General features: G+C 61.2%; 1 protein-coding gene across 1 annotated transcript in view; it reads left to right on the top strand.

Moving 5' to 3' along the window:
• The window catches only part of FBLN1 (fibulin 1), a 64,619-nt gene that overhangs the window by 27,874 nt on the left and 18,721 nt on the right, over positions 1–18,024 (top strand). Inside the window, exons 10-15 of the mRNA XM_090272264.1 lie at positions 615–743; positions 1,329–1,454; positions 3,521–3,640; positions 4,395–4,526; positions 6,306–6,429; positions 16,817–16,959. Of these exons, the coding sequence (XP_090128390.1) occupies positions 615–743; positions 1,329–1,454; positions 3,521–3,640; positions 4,395–4,526; positions 6,306–6,429; positions 16,817–16,959 (774 nt within the window). The remainder of the gene's footprint in view (positions 1–614; positions 744–1,328; positions 1,455–3,520; positions 3,641–4,394; positions 4,527–6,305; positions 6,430–16,816; positions 16,960–18,024) is intronic.

Here is an 18,024-nt window from a genome sequence, read left to right as displayed (position 1 = left end):
CGCGGCCCAGAGCATCACAGTGGCAGCTCGCCCGCCCGCTGCCTCCAGCCCTGTCCCTTTCCCCCTGTCCAGTCCGCCTGAGCCAAAAGCGGCGTTGCCCCTCCATGCTCACAGTCCCCACGGGTGACAGACAGAGGACAGAGGCCCCTGCTTATGATTCCATCATCCTGAGCTGGCCCCAACCTCACAAATCGAATAATCAGGCGGTGTAGGTCTTGCTGCTCCCCAGACAAGCTGGGCCTCTCCTCCTCCATGGCTCCCTGTGCCCACCTGCTCCTTCCTGCCCTGCGGCCCGGGCCCAGACTCCTGCCAGTCCCCAGGGGTCTTCTTCCCTGTCACCCCAGAGCGCTTCCCCAGCGTCTGCCTGGTCACTGGGCACTTCCTGCCTTGACTAAGGTCCTCGCTGGCCAACCAGAGCAGGAGTCCCCAAGGGAAGGGGTCAGCTGTCCCCCCAGCATGGGCCCCGCACGCGGCGGGTGCTCCATGAAGTTGTGTTGAAGCATGAACGATGCTCCCTTGTCACGTACATTCGAGTTTGCTGCTTCCTTTCTGACCGTCTTGGGAACACACACACACACACTGAGGCTCTGCCCATGTGTCTTCTCTCCCGTCAGATGTGGATGAGTGTTCACCCCCCGCGGAGCCCTGTGGCCCGGGCCACCGCTGCGTGAACAGCCCCGGAAGCTTCCGCTGCGAGTGCAAGCCTGGTTACTATTTTGATGGCATCAGCAGGACGTGTGTGGGTATGTGGCTGTGCCCGTAGGCTTTGGGGAGGCCTGGCCAGGTGGCACCAAAGAGAATCAGCCCATTGTGTCCCGGAGTGAACATGGTCTGTCCTCAGCTCAGAAAACCCCGGGGCAGGCAACCCTGGACAAGACCCCTGAGTCCGGAGACCCCTTCTAGCTCCAGCCCTGGGCCGCCTCCTGGTCGTGATCCCCGCTCCCGCCTGTACGGCAGATGCCCAGCGTCACTTCAGGCCTCTGTGGGTTGATGAGGCTCCATCCCACTCTACAAATGCCCGAAAGATTAGTGATTTCCCAGAGACAGCATGGCAGCCGGCCACCAGGAGTGGGGACAGACCCTGCTTGCTGGCGCGGCCACCCCCAAACCAGGGCGGACTCTCCCTTGGGGCTCTGGAATAGAGAACTGGAGGGCGGGTACGTGCCTAGGGGGCCCTGGCTTCCTACTGACTCGCCCTGTTTTGGGGACAAGTCTCTTTGCCGCCTCCCAGGAGAACTGAGGCTGAAGGATGGGGGGTGGGGGCCGGGGCGCGGGGCGCTGCCGGGGGAGGTCGCGGGCCCTGAGCCTCCGCCACCGCTCTGTTGCAGACATCAACGAGTGCCGGCGCTACCCCGGGCGGCTGTGCGGCCACCGGTGCGAGAACACGCCCGGCTCCTTCCACTGCAGCTGCTCCGCGGGCTTCCGGCTGGCGGCCGACGGCCGGTCCTGCGAAGGTGAGGGGCCGCCCGCGTCGTTGCCCAGGAGGGGAAGCACTGGCCAAAGGCCGCTGGTTGGGGGTGACCTCGTGCCCCCTGGGGGCTGACCACACTGGCCGCGCACGGGGTTAACAGGCAACTGAGATACGGCCGGGCGTGGGGTCTAGAGGCCTCAGCCGCTGCTGCCACTTGTTCATGTGACCTTGGTGGCCTCCCGGAGGAGCTGGGGTTGGCCCCTCAAAGAGAAACGAAGGCCGGGCGGGTTTATTTAGACAACGCAGCAGGGGAGAGGCCCCGTGCCCGTGCCCTCAACCCAGAACGGAAGCGGGGTGCTCAGGGAAAGCTTGGGGGGCGTGAGGGCCCCCCGGTCTGCTGGCTGCACGTGTCAGGTACTTGGGCCCGCCCTTGAGGAAGACATCCCTGGGCCGTAGAGGGGGCATCTCAAAGGGACGGAGAAGGGCCTCCCCTGGCCGAGGTTTCCGCGCCAGGGCTCTAGGAGAGGGGGCGAGGGCCTGCAGCTGCCTGGGCCTCTGAGCGTGGGGGGGGGGGCTGGGACAGACTCCCTGGTGCTGGGAGTCTCGGGTTCCCAGATAACACTGACTTCCGAGAGGAGGGACCCGTGGGTTCAGCGTGGGGTTTGGCGCCTGGGGGGTGCTCAGCGTCAGCAGACACGGAGTCCTTGGACAGACCCTGGCGACCCCCCAGGCTGCCCACCGAGCCCGGGTCGGGGCAGGGCAGAGCAGGGCAGGGCAGGGGGCGGCTGGTGGAGCCGGGTCCGACGCGGCGGGTCCTAAAGCTCCAGGATGAGAACAGTGTGGTCACAGAGGCCCGAGCTGCCGGGGTGTGCTCAGGTGTCCGTGAACCCCAACCGGCGGATGGACAGGGTAACGGGCTCCGGGGGCCTGGCTTCCTCCGAGATTCTGGGGTTTGTCCCCGAGAACCAGACGGAATGCACAGACCTTGGCAAGGAAGCAGCGCCCCGTCGGGGGCCTTCAGGCCTGGGTTTAAGTCCCAGCTCTGCGATATTTATGGCCTTGGAGAAGTCGCTCAGCATTTCTAGGCCTCCATGTTTTTGCCGAAACAACGGGGGCATGAGGACACACCTTGTAAGGTTACGAGGTGAAAAGCTACCCCACGCCCAGTGCTGGCCACACGGAGACCTCTGGTGTCATCGTCATTGTCTGGTGTCGCCCTCAGTGACTGAGTTAGTGGACAATATTGTGGACTCAAAACCAGGGCCTGGCCAGCCTTGCCATACTGTCCCACTAAGCATTTACAAAGCACCCCCACCCCAAAGGCGTGTGGGAAGAACATGGTTCCTGCCTTCAGGGACAGGTTGCCACCCTGGGCAGAGGTGAACAGGTGCAGCTGGCCAGGTGTGCGTGGACTGCAGGGAAAGAGGCGAGGGGGCCTTCTCAGCAGCTCGGCCCTCCTGCCCTGCTAAGAATCAGCAGGAAATCCATGTGGATAGGGACTTCTGGGCAGAGGTGGGCAAACTTTTTTCTTCTAAAAGCCACACAGTAAAGATTTTAGGCTTTGCCTGCCACAGTCTGTTGAAACTACTCACTCACCTCTGCCATGGCAGGGTAAAGGCAGACATGGCCGGAGATAAATGAATGAGCGGCTGTGGGCCAATACAGCTTAATTGACAAAAACAAGAGGTGGGCAGCTGTATGCTCATCCCTGCGCTCAGCAAAGGGAATCGTCGAGCAAGAGCCCGGGGCGCCGAATGGCCTGGCGAGTCCGAGCTTTAGAGTCTCAGGCGTTGGCTGTCGACAGGTCCTCCCTCAGTGTGGGGGGCATTGTCCGGGAGGTGAAGCAGGGAGGACGTGATCAGAGTTCCCTCTGAGAGCTAGGAAGACTCCGGTCCCCGGGCAGCAGCCGGACTGGAAGCAGCTGAGGGTACCTAGAGACTGGTACTGTCGTCCTGCTGGGAGCTGGCGCAGCTTGCGGCAGGCAGTGGCAGGGGCGGAGAATCCAGGTCCCTCGGCCGCGGGGGGCTGGAGGAGGTGCTGTGCTCACAGCACCCCCAGGGATGTGGGGCGCGGCCCTGAGCAGTGACCCCCAGGGCCTCTGTCTTGCAGACGTGAACGAGTGCAGCAGCAGCCCCTGCAGCCAGGAGTGTGCCAACGTCTACGGCTCCTACCAGTGCTACTGCCGCCGAGGCTACCAGCTCAGCGACGTGGACGGGGTCACCTGCGAAGGTGGGGGTGCCGCTGCCTTCCGCCCCTTTACAGAATGCCCTGAAGGCTGGCGGGCGGCTTGTTTTCCCCTCCAGCGGAGACTTACCTGCATGTCCTTTGGCCACCATGGAGGGGAGCAAAGCCACCTGCCACGTTTTTCTTCCGTCAGCACGTAATGGCAGCGGTGGCTGTGTGTGCGGGGCCCCGAGCAGGACCTGGCAGTGCTGTGTGACCCAATGGCGAGGAGTGGGCTCAGGGACCACCCACATCCCTGACGTTTGAAAGCCCCTCACCAGCCCGGGCCCTCCACCTCAGTAGCATGGGGGCTTCACCCCGGACTCCCCTGGTAGTCGGAGGATAAAGCCCGGTGACAAGTCAGAAGCGCTCCGTAGTGTCTGGCACAGCGAGGTGCCTGAAGCAACGGTTAGGATCGTTGCTCTGCCCACAGGAGGGCAACTTTTATTAGCACCTTTGCAGTGATTAGCATCAGGGCGCACCGGCGGCCTGCTGGCACCTGGCCTGGGTGTAGTTCTGTCCCCTCTGCTCAGCTCCCCATCCCCCCCCCACACACACACTTCACACCATGAACTTGCTGTGTGGCCTGAGGCTTGGTCCTGGCCTCTCTGGGCCCATTTCCCCTTCCGATGTGATGATCTCGGAGGCTGCCCCAGTCCCGGCACTTGGAGGGCCGCTGTGTCCAGCTGGCCCCGTGCGCCTGCCCTCCCGGGCCGCGGCCTGGGCTGCACGGGACGCTGAGGGTGGCTCTGCCTTGCAGACATTGACGAGTGCTCTCTGCCCACCGGGGGCCACATCTGCTCCTACCGCTGCATCAACGTCCCTGGGAGCTTCCAGTGCAGCTGCCCCTCGTCCGGATACAGGCTGGCTCCCAACGGCCGCAACTGCCAAGGTGAGCATGCTGGGCTCCTGGGTCATGCGGCTGCACTTAGGGCTCTGCCGTGTTGGGGGCTGAGGCCAGGCAGCCCCCAACTGGGGGACGCACTTCCCTGACCTGGGGCCACACCACGGGCGGGGTGCATTCGGGAAGATGTGTCCTGGGGCCTACGCGTACCCAGGTCTCCCCACTACCCCCAGCACACCTGTCCCCGGGGGGTTCTGAGCCCTCTCTCCCTGCCCTCGCAGCCCCAAGGGGGCTAGAATGATGCTGACAGTCTTTAGGAAGATGCCCTCCAGGGAGGAAATGGGGAGTCCATGCCCAAGGACCCCATTCCACAGCATCATGCTGTTAGTTCTGTTTTCATTCAGTCATTCAACAAACCCTTGCTGTGGGCCAGGCCTGGCCAGCGGTTAAGGGCAGAGATCAGATGGTGGAGGCCATGGTGCTGCTCCCTGCCTGGAGCAGGGCAGGGTGTGGTCTGGTGTGTGGCAGCTCCAGGGTCTCTAGGGCTGGGAGGGTCCTGCTGGGGCTGGGAGTCGGCTCCGGTGTGGGCTTAATGAGAGGGGCCTCTCGGTTCCCATCACTAACACACTAGGGTCCCCTGTGCCCTGCGACCATCCATTTGGTGACTGAGAGGGGGGCTGAGTGGATGCTCTGGGATGGAGAGGTGGTCACACGTCCAGGAACAGCCGCAGAAGCTGAATCACAGAGGCTGGGTCTGTCCAGCCCCTTCTTCCTGAGCACCGCACCCCCCGGCCCCCACCATGGGGCTGGTGACCCAGAGGCTGTGGAGGCCCCGGGCTCTGCAGATGTCACATCTGGTCTTGAAGGAGGTGACTTTGATCTGAGACAGCAGCTGCGGCGCTTCCTGGGCGGGCCCCTCCGCTGGTCCTGAGCTCTGGGTGGGCAGAGCTCTGTCTTCGCATTTGTTTGTTCTGCGTTTGTTTCTGCCTTTCTGACAGAGCAGATGAGCTCCCTGCTCCTGGCCAGGCTCCCCCCTGCAGGCTGTAGCGGGGTCCCACCAGACAGCAAAAACGCATTCCCGAGCCTCGGCCTTGGAGATTAGGAGTGTGACTTTGCCACTGAGGTCAGGCCTTCAGCCTCTCTTTAGAGATGCCTCCTGGCTTGGCGATGGCCCCTGGGCCCCACCATGTGGCTGCTTCAGAGAATTGTGGGAAGGGGGACGGCCCCTCGTGTCCAGGGTCCAGCCCAGACATCACTGACCCCGGATGCTGGGCACAATGTAGAATCCCGTTAGGCCTTGGTACGCTTATCTATAACATAGGGTCTTAGCTTCTGCTCTTTGCTTGCTGGGATGCTATGAGTCACATGAGGAGAGGGGGTGATGAGCCTCAGAGTGCAGAGAGGTGCTGGCTGATTGGAGCAGGGGCCCTGGCGCCAGCTGCCTGGGTTCAAAGCTCAGCTCCGCCACTTCCACAGTGTCTGATCTTAGGCCAGCTGCTCCCTAAAATGTGGATAACAGTACTTGCTTCAGTGAATTCTTAAAAGAAATTTAAAAACTCTGTGAAGCATTTCCAGGGCCGTCAGAATGTTAGCTGTAATCATTGTTACCCTCATGCAGGGATTGTGAATCATAAGTAAATACTCTACAAATGTCCTATGAACAAGAGAGCTGGCACGGGGCACTGCTCCAGCAGGCGGCCAACGGAGGGCAAGGATGGCCCAATCCCCCCCTGACCCTGGCTGGTGGAGCCCTGGCACCCCCGTCTGTGGGTGGGGCCTGCTCAGGCGGCCTTGGCCTTCACTGTGTTGCCCTGGGGTCTCTCGCAGACATCGACGAGTGTGTGACCGGCATACACAACTGCTCCATCAACGAGACCTGCTTCAACATCCAGGGCAGCTTCCGCTGCCTGGCCTTCGAGTGTCCGGAGAATTACCGTCGCTCCGCAGACACGTAAGTCCCTCAGCCGCGGTGGTGTGTCTGTGTCAGCCTTCCTGGGGGCCTGGCTGTACCCTCCCGCAGGCGTCTTGGGAAACTCGAGGACCCCTGGGTCTCAGGCCCCTAGATGCCAGTGGGACTGGTCACAGAGACCAAGGTGGTGACCTCCAGTGAGTAGAACCCGAGCCCTCGTGCCTCCCAATGTGAGCATTGGGCAGGGGACAGCTCTCCAGGCCTGTTTCCTGTTTTGTGAGACGCAAATGTCAGAATGCTCTGAACCAGATGGAAGTAGCGACGACCCCAGCTGGGCCGATGTGGCTTGTTGGGGCGTCCTTATCAGCTGAACCCCTCTGAAAGCCAGATTCTGTCCAGCCCTGTGACTGTGTGGGAATCACATGAAAGATTCTGTGCCCTCAGTTTGGAGCTGTGCGTCCATCCATCACTGTCAGGCCATTGGGTGTCTGCTGGCGTGGCAGGGCCCCCCTTCCTCAGGGTGCAGTGAGGACCCCTGGCCTTACCCTATACCATCTGCCCCTGACTTTCCTTGGAGAGTCTCAGTACCACGGTCGGTTATTTCAGGACAAGCTCCACGGCAGGAGACAAACTCAGGAACATGGGTGTGTGTCCCAGGAAATGGCTCAAAGCCAGAACCCAGCCAGGGGGACAGTGTGACTTGGCCTCTTGCTCTTGAGCCTGCTCCTCCCACCAGTGGATCCATGCCTCCTTGGATGGTACATCAGGCCCCAGCATCCACTCGCTCAGCCCCGGGGCCCTGGCTCCCGGCTCTGGCCCGGCCTCAGCTCGTTAAAACCCAGAGCAGGTCTCAGCCGGGCGCGCACACAGCCCTGTCCCCTGGCAGCCCTCCGCGTCCTTCCCGGCATCCGGGGCTCACCCAGGAGCCTCGCCAGCTCCCCAGGCCTGCTGTGCCCCCAGCCTGTGTTTTGTCTGCTTGGAAACCCACCACCTCACTTCCTTCCTGCGCCCCGTTAGGGCACAGCCACCCCAGAACTGGGTCTGTGTGCACAGCACTCCCAGTATGTGGCGGGTTACTCAGCGGCCAGCGGGCAGGCCCGGCACCCCTCCGAGTGGCTAAGAAAGTGCCGTGCGCTTCTCGTCGGCTGTGCTGCCGTTGGTCCCTGCGCGTCTCCCTGCGCTCACGGCTCCGTCCGCCTCCGTGGCTTGCCCCACTCCTTAACTCACACGCAGCCCCGGAAGCGAACGGGGGAGGCGGTGCTGCGCATGCAAAGTCTGTGCACCTCCGTAGCCGGGGGCTGGGCGGTGGCCCTTGCGCCGAGGTGGTGCTGAAGCCTGCAGGCCGCTCCCCCTACCCCCGCTCGGCAGCTGTGTGCACTGGAGACCTTTCCCCACTCGGGGCTGGAGAAACTCACTGGTTTGTTCGGGGAACGCTGGCCGCAGCCCCACTGTGTGCAGGCGCCTGGGCAGACAGTAGGCCTGCAGAGGCCCCCAGCCCCTGCCCACGAGGAGCACTGCAGACCCAGCACTGGCCACAGAGTGCAGGGCTGCTAAGTCCGAGGAGAGCCCCCACGTGTCTGGGTGGCAGCAGCGGGCAGGAGGTGCTGAGTCAGGCAGAGAAGGAGGGAGTGGAGGGAAGCCCATGCGGGGCGTCGATGTGCGTGAAACAGCAACGAAATGGGGTGCTCGGTGAGGAACGGCACCGTGCTCAGTGGGGACGGACGCTCCAGGGCCTGGTCTGTCCCGTTTCATGGCTTCATCAGCCCGTTCCCTGGGCTGATAAAGAAGGGGCTCGTCATTCTTCCTAAGCAAGGGCAGGGAGCGGGCCCCCACCCACAGTAAAGGCCAGAGCAGCAGGCAGCCCGAGGCTCCGGGGGGGCCCCTCACCCCCAAGGTGGCAGCCGCATTAACGCCCACTGCTGCTCACTAGCGCCACCCAGCGCCCAAAGCAGGGGCTGGGGGGATGTAGTTGAGAGGGGGACCTCCCTAAGGGGGGCCAGGCGAGGCCCCCATCACCTCGTGGGAAGGCTGAGGCATTCTGGTAAAATCCTGGCTTAGGAGGCAGCGTCGCTTGGGTTTGCCTTCCAGCTCAGTCTGCTCCAGGTCCCTTGGCTTTGACGTGAAGCAGGTCTCATGAGCATCTCGGATCACCCGTGGCATCAGGGAGCAGGGACATCGCCCTGCTGGGCTCCTGTTGGGTTGACCTGTGATTGTGGGGCACAGCCCGCTCCATAAAGCTCGCTCTGGGGTCCCCTCCTAGGGGGCATGCGTGGGCACCCCAAGGCATATTTTCCCACCAGTATGGTGGCTCTCCCGTTCCTCAGGGCCATGGCCTCGGGTCAGCCCCTCGGCCCCCCAGGGTCTCCGTCATACCTACAGGGCAAGGCCTGAGCCCGAGTGAGGATGAGCAGTAATGAGCCCCAGCGTTGGTGTTTAGAAAACAGCGAGCGGTGCTGGGGAGGGTGGGAAGCCGGCCCGCGGTCTGGGTCTTCCTGGGGACACAGCCAGTCGGAGAGCAGAGGTTCCTTACGTGTGTCCGTGCTCTTGCTCTGCGGGCTGACGGTGACCGCCGAGGCCCGAGGCCCTGCGGGAAGACGAGGCGTGGCCCCTGCAGGCCTGTCTGCTGGCAGGTTTCCCCTTTTTTGACCCCTACTGAGGAATCATGGACCAGGCCTGAAACCCTAAGTTAAGGGACAATGGGGGCCTTATCCTGGCTGCCCCGCTCTAGTCAGGGGACCTCCTCTGGGACCGTAGGAGCGCCGATACCTCAGTGTAAGCACAGTGATAAGTCACCGGCAAGTCACGTCAGTGGAATTTTCTGTTTTACAGCTTATTTTCTTCCTCCTCAAAATTATTTATTTTTAGAGAGAGGGGAAGGGAGGGAGAAAGAGGGAGAGCAACATTGATCAGTTGCCTCGTGTACGCCCCTGACTGGGGACCCAGCCCACAACCCAGGCCTGTGCCCTGACTGGGAATCAAACCAGTGACCCTTCGATTCACAGGCTGGTGCTCAACCCTCTGAGCCACACCAGCCAGGGCTCAAAAAGCCTCTAAAAGACTTTGTTACATGACCTTGAGAAAGCGATTTTTAAAATCCAAACAAGCTGTATTTGAAAGGACCCGGAGGCCAGCACATCCGTGGTTAACAGCCCACGGGAGCAGCTTGCTCGGGGGCCCTTGCCGGGCAAGACTGAAGACTCTCACGCTCTCTCCACACAGTCTCAGTCTGGGCAGCGTCCCTGGTGACCAAGGGGCAGTAACTGGAGCGTGACCAGCAGGGCCACAGGCCAAGCAGGCATTTAGGAGTCTAACCACGCAGCTCCCTCCTGCCCACAGGAGGGATGTTCCAAGTGTCCCAGAGCCTGGGAGGGGACTGGAACTGTTCTCTTTACTGCCTCAGTGGGGCACACCCCTGAGACTTGTGGTCTTGGAAGCCAGAGTGGGGCTGGCCAGCCTTGGTTTGCGCAGCTTTGGGCCTGAGGCTGTATTTGCCAGTGGATAGGCGGTGAGGTCCTGCCCTGGCCAGTCCCTGGGGTTTGCCTCCAAAATGACAAGAGTGTGAGGCTCAGGGAGCAGCTGCCAGCACCAGACAGCCTGTGAGTCCCAGGGGGAGGGGCTGGGCCTTGGGGACCTTTTTTCTCTGGTGTGTGGTGGCTTTCCAAATGGCATTTCCATGGAACCAGGGGTGTTGTGATCAAATGTGAAGTGAAAAATTGGGGCACATTTTCCTCATGTGCATGATGGGGTGGAAACCAGGGCAGGGGCCCCCTGGGGCCTGGCTCTCCTGCGCTCTGTACTAGACGCGGTGACGACAGACCCTCCCCAGTCTAGATGCACCAGCTCTAGAAGGCCTTTGTGCCTTTCCCGTCTGGCAGGAGGTTCTCGGGGCACTTCAGTGAGGCTGGGGCACAGCAGGGCGGACACCGACGTTGGCACTGATCAGAGCTGCGTTGATTGGTGCACGTTTACTAGGCACGTAGTAGGTGCTGAGCCCGTGCTGGGTATGGGAGACAAAGCCAAAGAGCCACAGCCACGCGCTGGGGCAGCGAGCGGTCTAGAGGGAGTCGGGCCCAGAAATGCCTGGTGTGAGGAGGCCTCAGGGTGCTCTGGCCACGGACGGACTCTGTGGGACCGGCAGCGTGGGGACCACGGAGGAGGAAGAGTGCCCGGCTCTCGGGTGTGCGGTGGCTGCGGGAGCCATAGCACAGCGTCGCGCTCACTTCACGTTCCCCGCCGCCACTCGCGCTGGGTTAACGTTTCCCAGTCCAAACCCCGTCCTTGGACAGGGGAAGGCGGGCCCCACACACGTGGAAAAGCTCACCTCTCATAAGGGGGACTGTAGCGCCACCTGCTGGCCAGGCCCACCCGCTGGCTTTGAGAACGTCGGGGCCGTGCGTGGGTGTGCGCGCGCGCCCGTGTGTGTAAAGGCGTGGAAGTGAGGCACAGGCCGACTGCACCTCTGCCGCCGACCGCAGACTACGGGGTCACGGCCTCGCTGAGCTCGTCTCCCTGCCAGTGGAATAAGGAGACCGATGTGGGACAGTGGAGTGAGCTAGCGGAGGGAGACACCCGATGGCCCAGCGCGATGCCCAGCTGCGCTCCCCAGGGCCGCGCCTGGAGCGCCCCAGCTGGCCGGGGCTTAGGGGCCTCGGGGCGGGCTGCCCCTCAGCAGCACCAGGCCCACCTTTTCCCCTGATTCGCCCCTCGGCCTCTGGGCTCCCTCCCATGCGTGACCCCGCTTCTCTGTTCCCGATGCGCACAGACCTGTAGTGCCATGGAGCCCTGGCGGTCCTTCTAAAACTCAAAATGGCCGAGTAAATGGGAGGGTTGCTACCAGCCCCGATAAAGAGCCTGGGAATAGGGTGTAAAAGAGACCACGCTCACAGTAAGTGCCAGCGTGAGGCGTGGAGACTGAAAAGGCGGGAGGGAGACGTGGTGGGAGACGCGGGCAGGAGATGCCCCTGACCGCGGGGCTTCCTGGGGCGCGCTCTGCCGGTCCCGGGGCGCGGCGCTCGCCATGGCTTCATTGTGCAGAGGGCCTGCAGTTCAGGTCCTCATCCTGTCACGGGGAGTTAGGACCCGTCCCCGTCTCCATTCCAAGCCCTCGCCGGCCCTGTGGACACAGACAGGGAACTGGGTCTGGAGCACAAGGCCCAGCGAGGAGGGACGGGTAACGGACCTCACGCCTAAGCACAAATCTGGCTCCCTCACTCTGCGACCTCGGGAAGGCAGACTCTCCCACAGCCTCAGTTTCCTCATTTGAAAAAGGGCACCCACCCACCCTCACCGGGCAATTGCAGCGATCACACCGGGAAATGTGTGGTGGTGAATAGCCAAGCTCTTGATAAATGTCAGCAGCCGGGGTTGCTAGTGGCACAGACGATCACTTCCGGGGTCACCTCTGCACCCCCCCCCCCCCAGCACCCTGTGCAGCCAGGAGGGCGGGGTGTGCCTGGTGAGCGCAGCGCGGGGTGGGTTGCCAGTGAGAAGGGGACCCGCCTCAGTCTGGGCACATCCCTTGGCCCCAGCAGCCCAGCGCCCCGGGGGTGCTGGAAGGGGCTAGTGCCTGAGTCAGCAGCCCCGAGGCCCACAGCACCTCCCACAGGTGAGTGAGGGGTGCTCTGCCCACGGGCTGCGCCGGCCCGAGGGGCGGCGGGAGGCGCTGCGCAGCGAGCCCCCGCTCCCCGCGCTCTGTAGTTCCTCCGCTTGCTGGATCGGCTCTAACCCTCTCCTTGTCTCTCTGTCCACTTGTCTTGCAGCCGCTGTGAGCGCTTGCCTTGCCATGAGAATCAGGAGTGTCACAAGCTGCCTCTGAGAATAACCCACTACCACCTCTCTTTCCCCACCAACATCCACGTGCCCGCGGTGGTTTTCCGCATGGGCCCCTCCAGCTCTGTCCCTGGGGACAGCATGCAGCTGGCCATCACCAGCGGCAATGAGGAGGGCTTTTTCACCACCCGGAAGGTGAACCACCACAGCGGGGTGGTGGCGCTCACCAAGCCCGTCCCCGAGCCCAGGGACTTGCTCCTGACCGTCAAGATGGACCTCTATCGCCACGGCACCGTCAGCTCCTTTGTGGCCAAGCTTTTCATCTTTGTTTCCGCAGAGCTCTGAGCACTTGCTTCGGGCCGTGGGTGCCTCTCCTGTCGCTTTCCTAACCCTCCCCGCCGGGATTTGAATAAAGTTTAGCAGGCAATCCCACCCCGCATGCCCGCGTGCCTTGGTTTTATTGAGTGCGGCTGGGAGTCTCGTGTTGCTGGTCACCCAGGGCGAGCCGAGCACTTGCCGCTGCCTGGTGCCCCCGCAGGGTGGCTGAGGGGTGTTTTCCACAAGAGGGTGCACGCCCGGGAGTGTCTGTTGGCAGAGGTCACTGTACGTACCTCCCGGGAGCCAAGGTGAGGCAAGAGCGGGGCTCCCTGTGCCGAGTCACAGGAAGTGAGTTCTCTATTCTCCATTTGAGCCCAGAGGACGAGGTGATGATGGAGAAGCGTCCTCAGAGGGCAGTGAGCTCCAACCCTTCTCGCTTTACAAATGTGGAAACTGAGGCCCAGCGAAGGGGAGGAGCTCGGCCAAGGTCGCATGGCCTGTGTGGCAGAGCCAGGCTTCAGGCTCCAGCTGGGATTCCGTGCTCTGTCGCCTGGAGCTGAGTAATCCGTGGAGGCAAACGGGGATGTGTGTGCGCGCGCGCGTGGGGGTGGGTTGGGGTGGGGTGACGCATGTCTGCTGTCCTGTTCCTCCCGATGGGAAGCCACCCCCACCCCCACCCCCCCACCCGGACTTCGTGGTGGGAAACACCGAGCACAGCTGCGGCGTCTTGGGAGCGCACGCCGACCCGAGAGAAGGCAGTGAGCGCGCTGCTCGCAGACACCACTAGGCGGCGCCGGGCCCCCGCACGTGCATTGCCTCCGGCCGGCGAGGCAGGTGCGTGGGCCTCACAGAGACTCAGAGAGGGCCAGGGTTTTCCCAAGGTCACACAGCTGGCATTCAAACCTCGGCTCGCTGGCCACACAGCTGGGCGTTCCACTCGGTCACAATACCTGCAGTGTGGGCTCTGACCACCTGACTCTCCCCCTCTCCGCCACCATTCCAGCCAGACCCCTGTCACCAGCCCCAGTGCGTCTTTGCAGGCCCTGCATAGCTTAGTTCTGTGCACAGCTCCTGTCTTACCTCGTTGTTCTCCCCTCGCTCACTTCCCTCCGGCCACCCTGACAAGCTCCAGGCCCTCGGCCTAAGTGGGGTTAAACTTCAGCGAGGTGCCCTTTTCTCAGAGAGGCCTTCCTTGACACTCCGGGCTTGCGTTTCCTCTGCCAGTCTTTCTCCCAGCTCTCCCGTCATGGCGATGATCACCGTTCTTTATGGCCGTTTCTTCTCTGTCTTCCCCGCCATCCAGAGGGCTCCATAAAGGCAGGGACCAAATCTGTCTCATTCGGTGCCGCATCCCTAGACCCTAGCAAGATGCCTAGCACATAGTAGGTGCTCTTCCCATGGATTATCTTGCAGATTATTGAAGCTACGCCCAAGGCCACATCTGGTACATGGTAGGCAATCTAATACGTGTTGGTTTCTTCGCTCATCGGACGGTGCTTGAGTTCATCTGGACCCTGACTCACATGGGCTGTGGATGTTCTGAGGGTTTGGCTGTACCCGAGGTCATTGATATGCAGCGGTGCCATCCCCTCTGGCTCCCAGACCTGTGCACTTCGGACACAGTCCCTACCAAATCGAGCTTCCAAGGGGAAATGATCACAGTCACAACCATCATAATTATGATGGTAAGAACTCTGACAGGTGACCCTTAGCTACTGCTTATTGTGGCCCAGGCACTGTCCCACGCACTTCGCCACCCCTCACGACAGCCTTGCAGGGGGAGTACCATTATGACCCCCACTTCACGAAGCAGAGAGAGGTTAAGTAACTTGCCTGGCGTCTCACAGCTGGCATCGGGGAGCTAGCTCCCGGGGTCTGTGCTCACGCTGCCTCGAATGCTGTGAGGAAGGCGGGGTTGCTGGGATCAGTCGGTGCTGGTCAGCTTCCGTCCGTCTGACTGCAGCCTTGTCTTGGAAAGCCCTGGGCACAAGCCCCATCTAGGACTCCCGAGTACAATGCAGGGTATTTTATTAGCTAAAGCAGGCGGCCGTGTGGTGTAGCGGGAAGAGCTGTGAAGGTCAAATGGGACCATGTGGGCTGAAGGTGCAGCACAGAGATTCTGGGAAGATGGACGATACAGCACCTAGTGTTTGAAGCTCTCTAGGTCCCGAGCAAAACACACAGAACACGTAGAGAAGGAATTTATAAAATCTATGGGAAACACGACTAAATAAAGTGACAGGGCATCCCATGAACCCCAAAATACAGTTCCTGCCCACCTGCACGGAATTGGCATGCATGTAGGAGGAAGCAGTGGGGAACCCCAAAACAGGTCACAAGTATTCCCTACAAAGTCCTGTAGACTGAGTTAGGGACAGCGGTTGAGATGGGGGTCATTTTGCGCACCCCAGTGGCCGGTATGCGCAGGAGCTCGCGGAAGGACAACAGACCAATCCAGTCCGCGAGGATTTTTGAAACAACCACCAGGGGTCCCCTGGGCTCAGGATCTCGCACTAGGCAGCGATTGCTGCAGAGGAAGTAGGAAACTGAGCAGAAAAGAGACAGCAGGGACTCTGGTGGCACTGGAAGTCCGGTGACAGAGGCACATCAGAAAGCAAGTTGCCACAAATGACAGACAGGGGAGTTCTGTGAGGTTAAAAAACAAAACAAAACAAATTCCCAGCCCCCCACTGTGAACCATGCCTCTTCCTAAAATTTTAAGAAAATTCGTTTCACATACAAAACATTCACTCGAAAACTACAAAGTTATTATAAGAAAACTACGAAGTTACTGGAATGAAAAGGAGAATAAAGACCAAACTGACATGCCTCTGGGTCATGAAAGAATGCCAGAAGGGTATGCTCACGGATTAGATTAAAACTGTACCCTACGTCAAAACAATCTAAAAGCACTGAGAAAATGGTCGAAAGTGGAGGAAAAATGTAAGTCAGGATTAGAAAACCCTGAGAGACAAAGTGGCGTAACTCAGGAAATAATTTCCTATCAAAGCAACTTCAGAAAGAAATCCTCAAGAGGAAGAAGCTGCGAAGGACGATGCTTGCGTGGACGGGTAGTTTAAGTCCTTGAGTTCATTCTGATATTTGAATCATCCATCGGTCACTGGGTGATGGTAGACAGCTCGCTCATTGTCCCGAACGCCGGTGAGTGGTAGGGAAGAATCAGTCCTTGACCTTGCTTTTCTTCTGTGAACCATACTCCCGGTAACCAGATCACATAGGAGGGGAAGCATCTTGTCACAGTCGTTTTCCAGCCCATAAATGGAAAAGAAACCAGAGAGTCAGCCCCTCAGTGTCTGGCAATCCCCGATGAATCGGTGGGTCTCAGCTCTGATGTCACAGAAGATGACCAGACACCATGTGCCCCCCCGATGGAAGACAGGCCACCCACTGTCACCTGGCCAAAGGGACTGGGCCTGCATGTGACAGGGTCTGGATCAGCTGCCAGCATTCAGGCAGCGCCGAGGACCGGGGACCCCGCCGCGCCGCCCCGTGAGCATGTGCGCAGCAAGCCCAGCCGTAGGAAGCTTTACCGCTCATGCCTCCCTCCCTAGCCGACTCGCTGTGGAAAAGGAACACGCTTGGGAGGAGACCTGTAGGTTCTAAAGGACTGCGAAGGCGTAACAAAAAAGTGCCAACGGACAAGTCGCAATGCTTGTGCATGAGATGCATGCTTGTGTGACAGAAACGGAAGAGGAACCCAGGAGGCAGAAGCCGGGAGGCTCCAGCGGGGGCTCCCCTGGGGGTGCAGGAGGGGTCGGCCCGGGCCGCGGGGAGGGGCCCCCAGCGGCCGGCAAAGCTCTCGTTCTTGACCTGAGTGGTCATTATAAAGGCATTGCCTTACAGTACTCGTTAAACTCTAGCTCTGTCCTGTGCAGCATTGGCATTTGTGTCTTACTTTATGACTGAAAGGTTTTAAAGGTATGCCTAGCGCAAGGCCTGGAACGCAGACCTGTAGCAAACTATGCCTTCCATCCCCCCCCCCCATCTGTCACGTGACACTATAGCCTGGACTTCTTCGTGCCTCCCTCACGTACGGCCCGGCCCGTGCGACCCACCCGCCCGAGGGCCCCAGGACGCAGAGCCAGGCCTTGCTTACCCACAGCCGCGCAGACAGAAGCCGGGGCACGTCGCTGGCCTTTGGGTCCGGGTCCGGCTTGCCGGAGGGGCCTGAGGTACCCCCCATGGAGCAGCCAGGCTGCGGGGGCCCCTGGTTCTACAAGGGAGCCTCCTGCGGACCCGCTGCCCCTGCCTGGCCCGTCTCCGTGCGGGTGCCGGGTCCCACGTGCCCACCCCCCTCCTCCTGTGCTCTGCTCGCCCTCAGGCTCCAGCAGGACAAGACGGACACCATCCGCTGCATCAAGTCATGCCGCCCCAACGACGCTGCCTGCATGCTGGACCCGGTGCACACTGTCTCCCACACTGTCGTCCCGCTGCCCACCTTCCGCGAGTTCACCCGCCCGGAGGGTGAGTGGCAACCCCCACAGCCTGGAATGGGCTTGGGGGTCCCAGGGGCAACCAGGCCATTGTCTAGGGAAGCTGCCTGCGAGGCAGCCACTTCTGCGTGCAGTGTGGATTTGGGCTTTGAGAGGTAGCACTCTCCCCCACCCCCACCTCTCCTCCGTGTCCCCAGACTGCATGGCATGTGGCCCACTCCTGGCCGACTCCCGGCTCCCAGTTCAGGGTCTCTTATGGGTAACAGTCATTTAGCAAACAACGATTGTGTTGATTCTGTGCCAAGCACTGAGGAATCTGGGAGGGCCTCCAGGAGGTAGTGACTTTTCCTGTGGGCCCTGAGTGGTCAATAGGAAGTAATCTAATGAAAGCGGGGAGCAGCGAGAGAGGAGGGTACCAATCAGAGCAGGACATGTCTGGAAAGGTCAGAGGTAATTGGGGAGTTGAGAGCATTTGAGGAACAAAGCCTGTTTTTTCTGGCTGGGCAGCAGAGGCTTTGCAAGACAGGAGCTGAAGGATGAGTGAGACCCTGATAGGAATTCACCGTCACCCTGGACGCCCAGGCATAGATGGAATAGAGGGGTAGACTGGGTGCAGGGAGCCCAGGAGTGAAGGGGTCAGCGTTCCTGTGCCCAGCCCCACCCGAGGGGAGCTCCCGGCCTGCCCCGCAGACCTGCATCTCAGCGTCTGCCCACTGCGCGGGGCCGGCAGCGGCTGTAACTGGGGCCCTGTTGTGCACCCTGCCTTGGGGGGAGCAGCGCCCATGCCAGCGCTGGTGTGGTCTCCAGCCACCCCGGCCTCTGGGCAGTCTTCATCCTTGGCCTTCAGAGGCGCCGGCTGCGGTTCAGTCATTCAGCAAACGTACACGGAGCGCCCCCTGTGTCAGGCTCAGGGCCATTCTCGGGGACCCAGCGATAAGCAAGGGACCATGGTTCAGCCGCATGGCTGCACCCTGTGTTTTCACGTGACAGGTCCTGCCCGGGGCACGTGTGAGAATGTAAAGCCCGGTTGGGGGGGGTGTGGGCCGGAGAGGCCCCCCCAGGAGCAGGGGGCTGGCCTCCGCCCCACTGCAGGGTA

This window comes from Furipterus horrens, unplaced genomic scaffold, assembly GCF_987537825.1.
Source record: "Furipterus horrens unplaced genomic scaffold, mFurHor1.1.pri manual_scaffold_4, whole genome shotgun sequence".
NCBI classification, from domain to species: domain Eukaryota; kingdom Metazoa; phylum Chordata; class Mammalia; order Chiroptera; family Furipteridae; genus Furipterus; species Furipterus horrens.
This window is presented reverse-complemented; position numbering and strand designations above follow the sequence as displayed.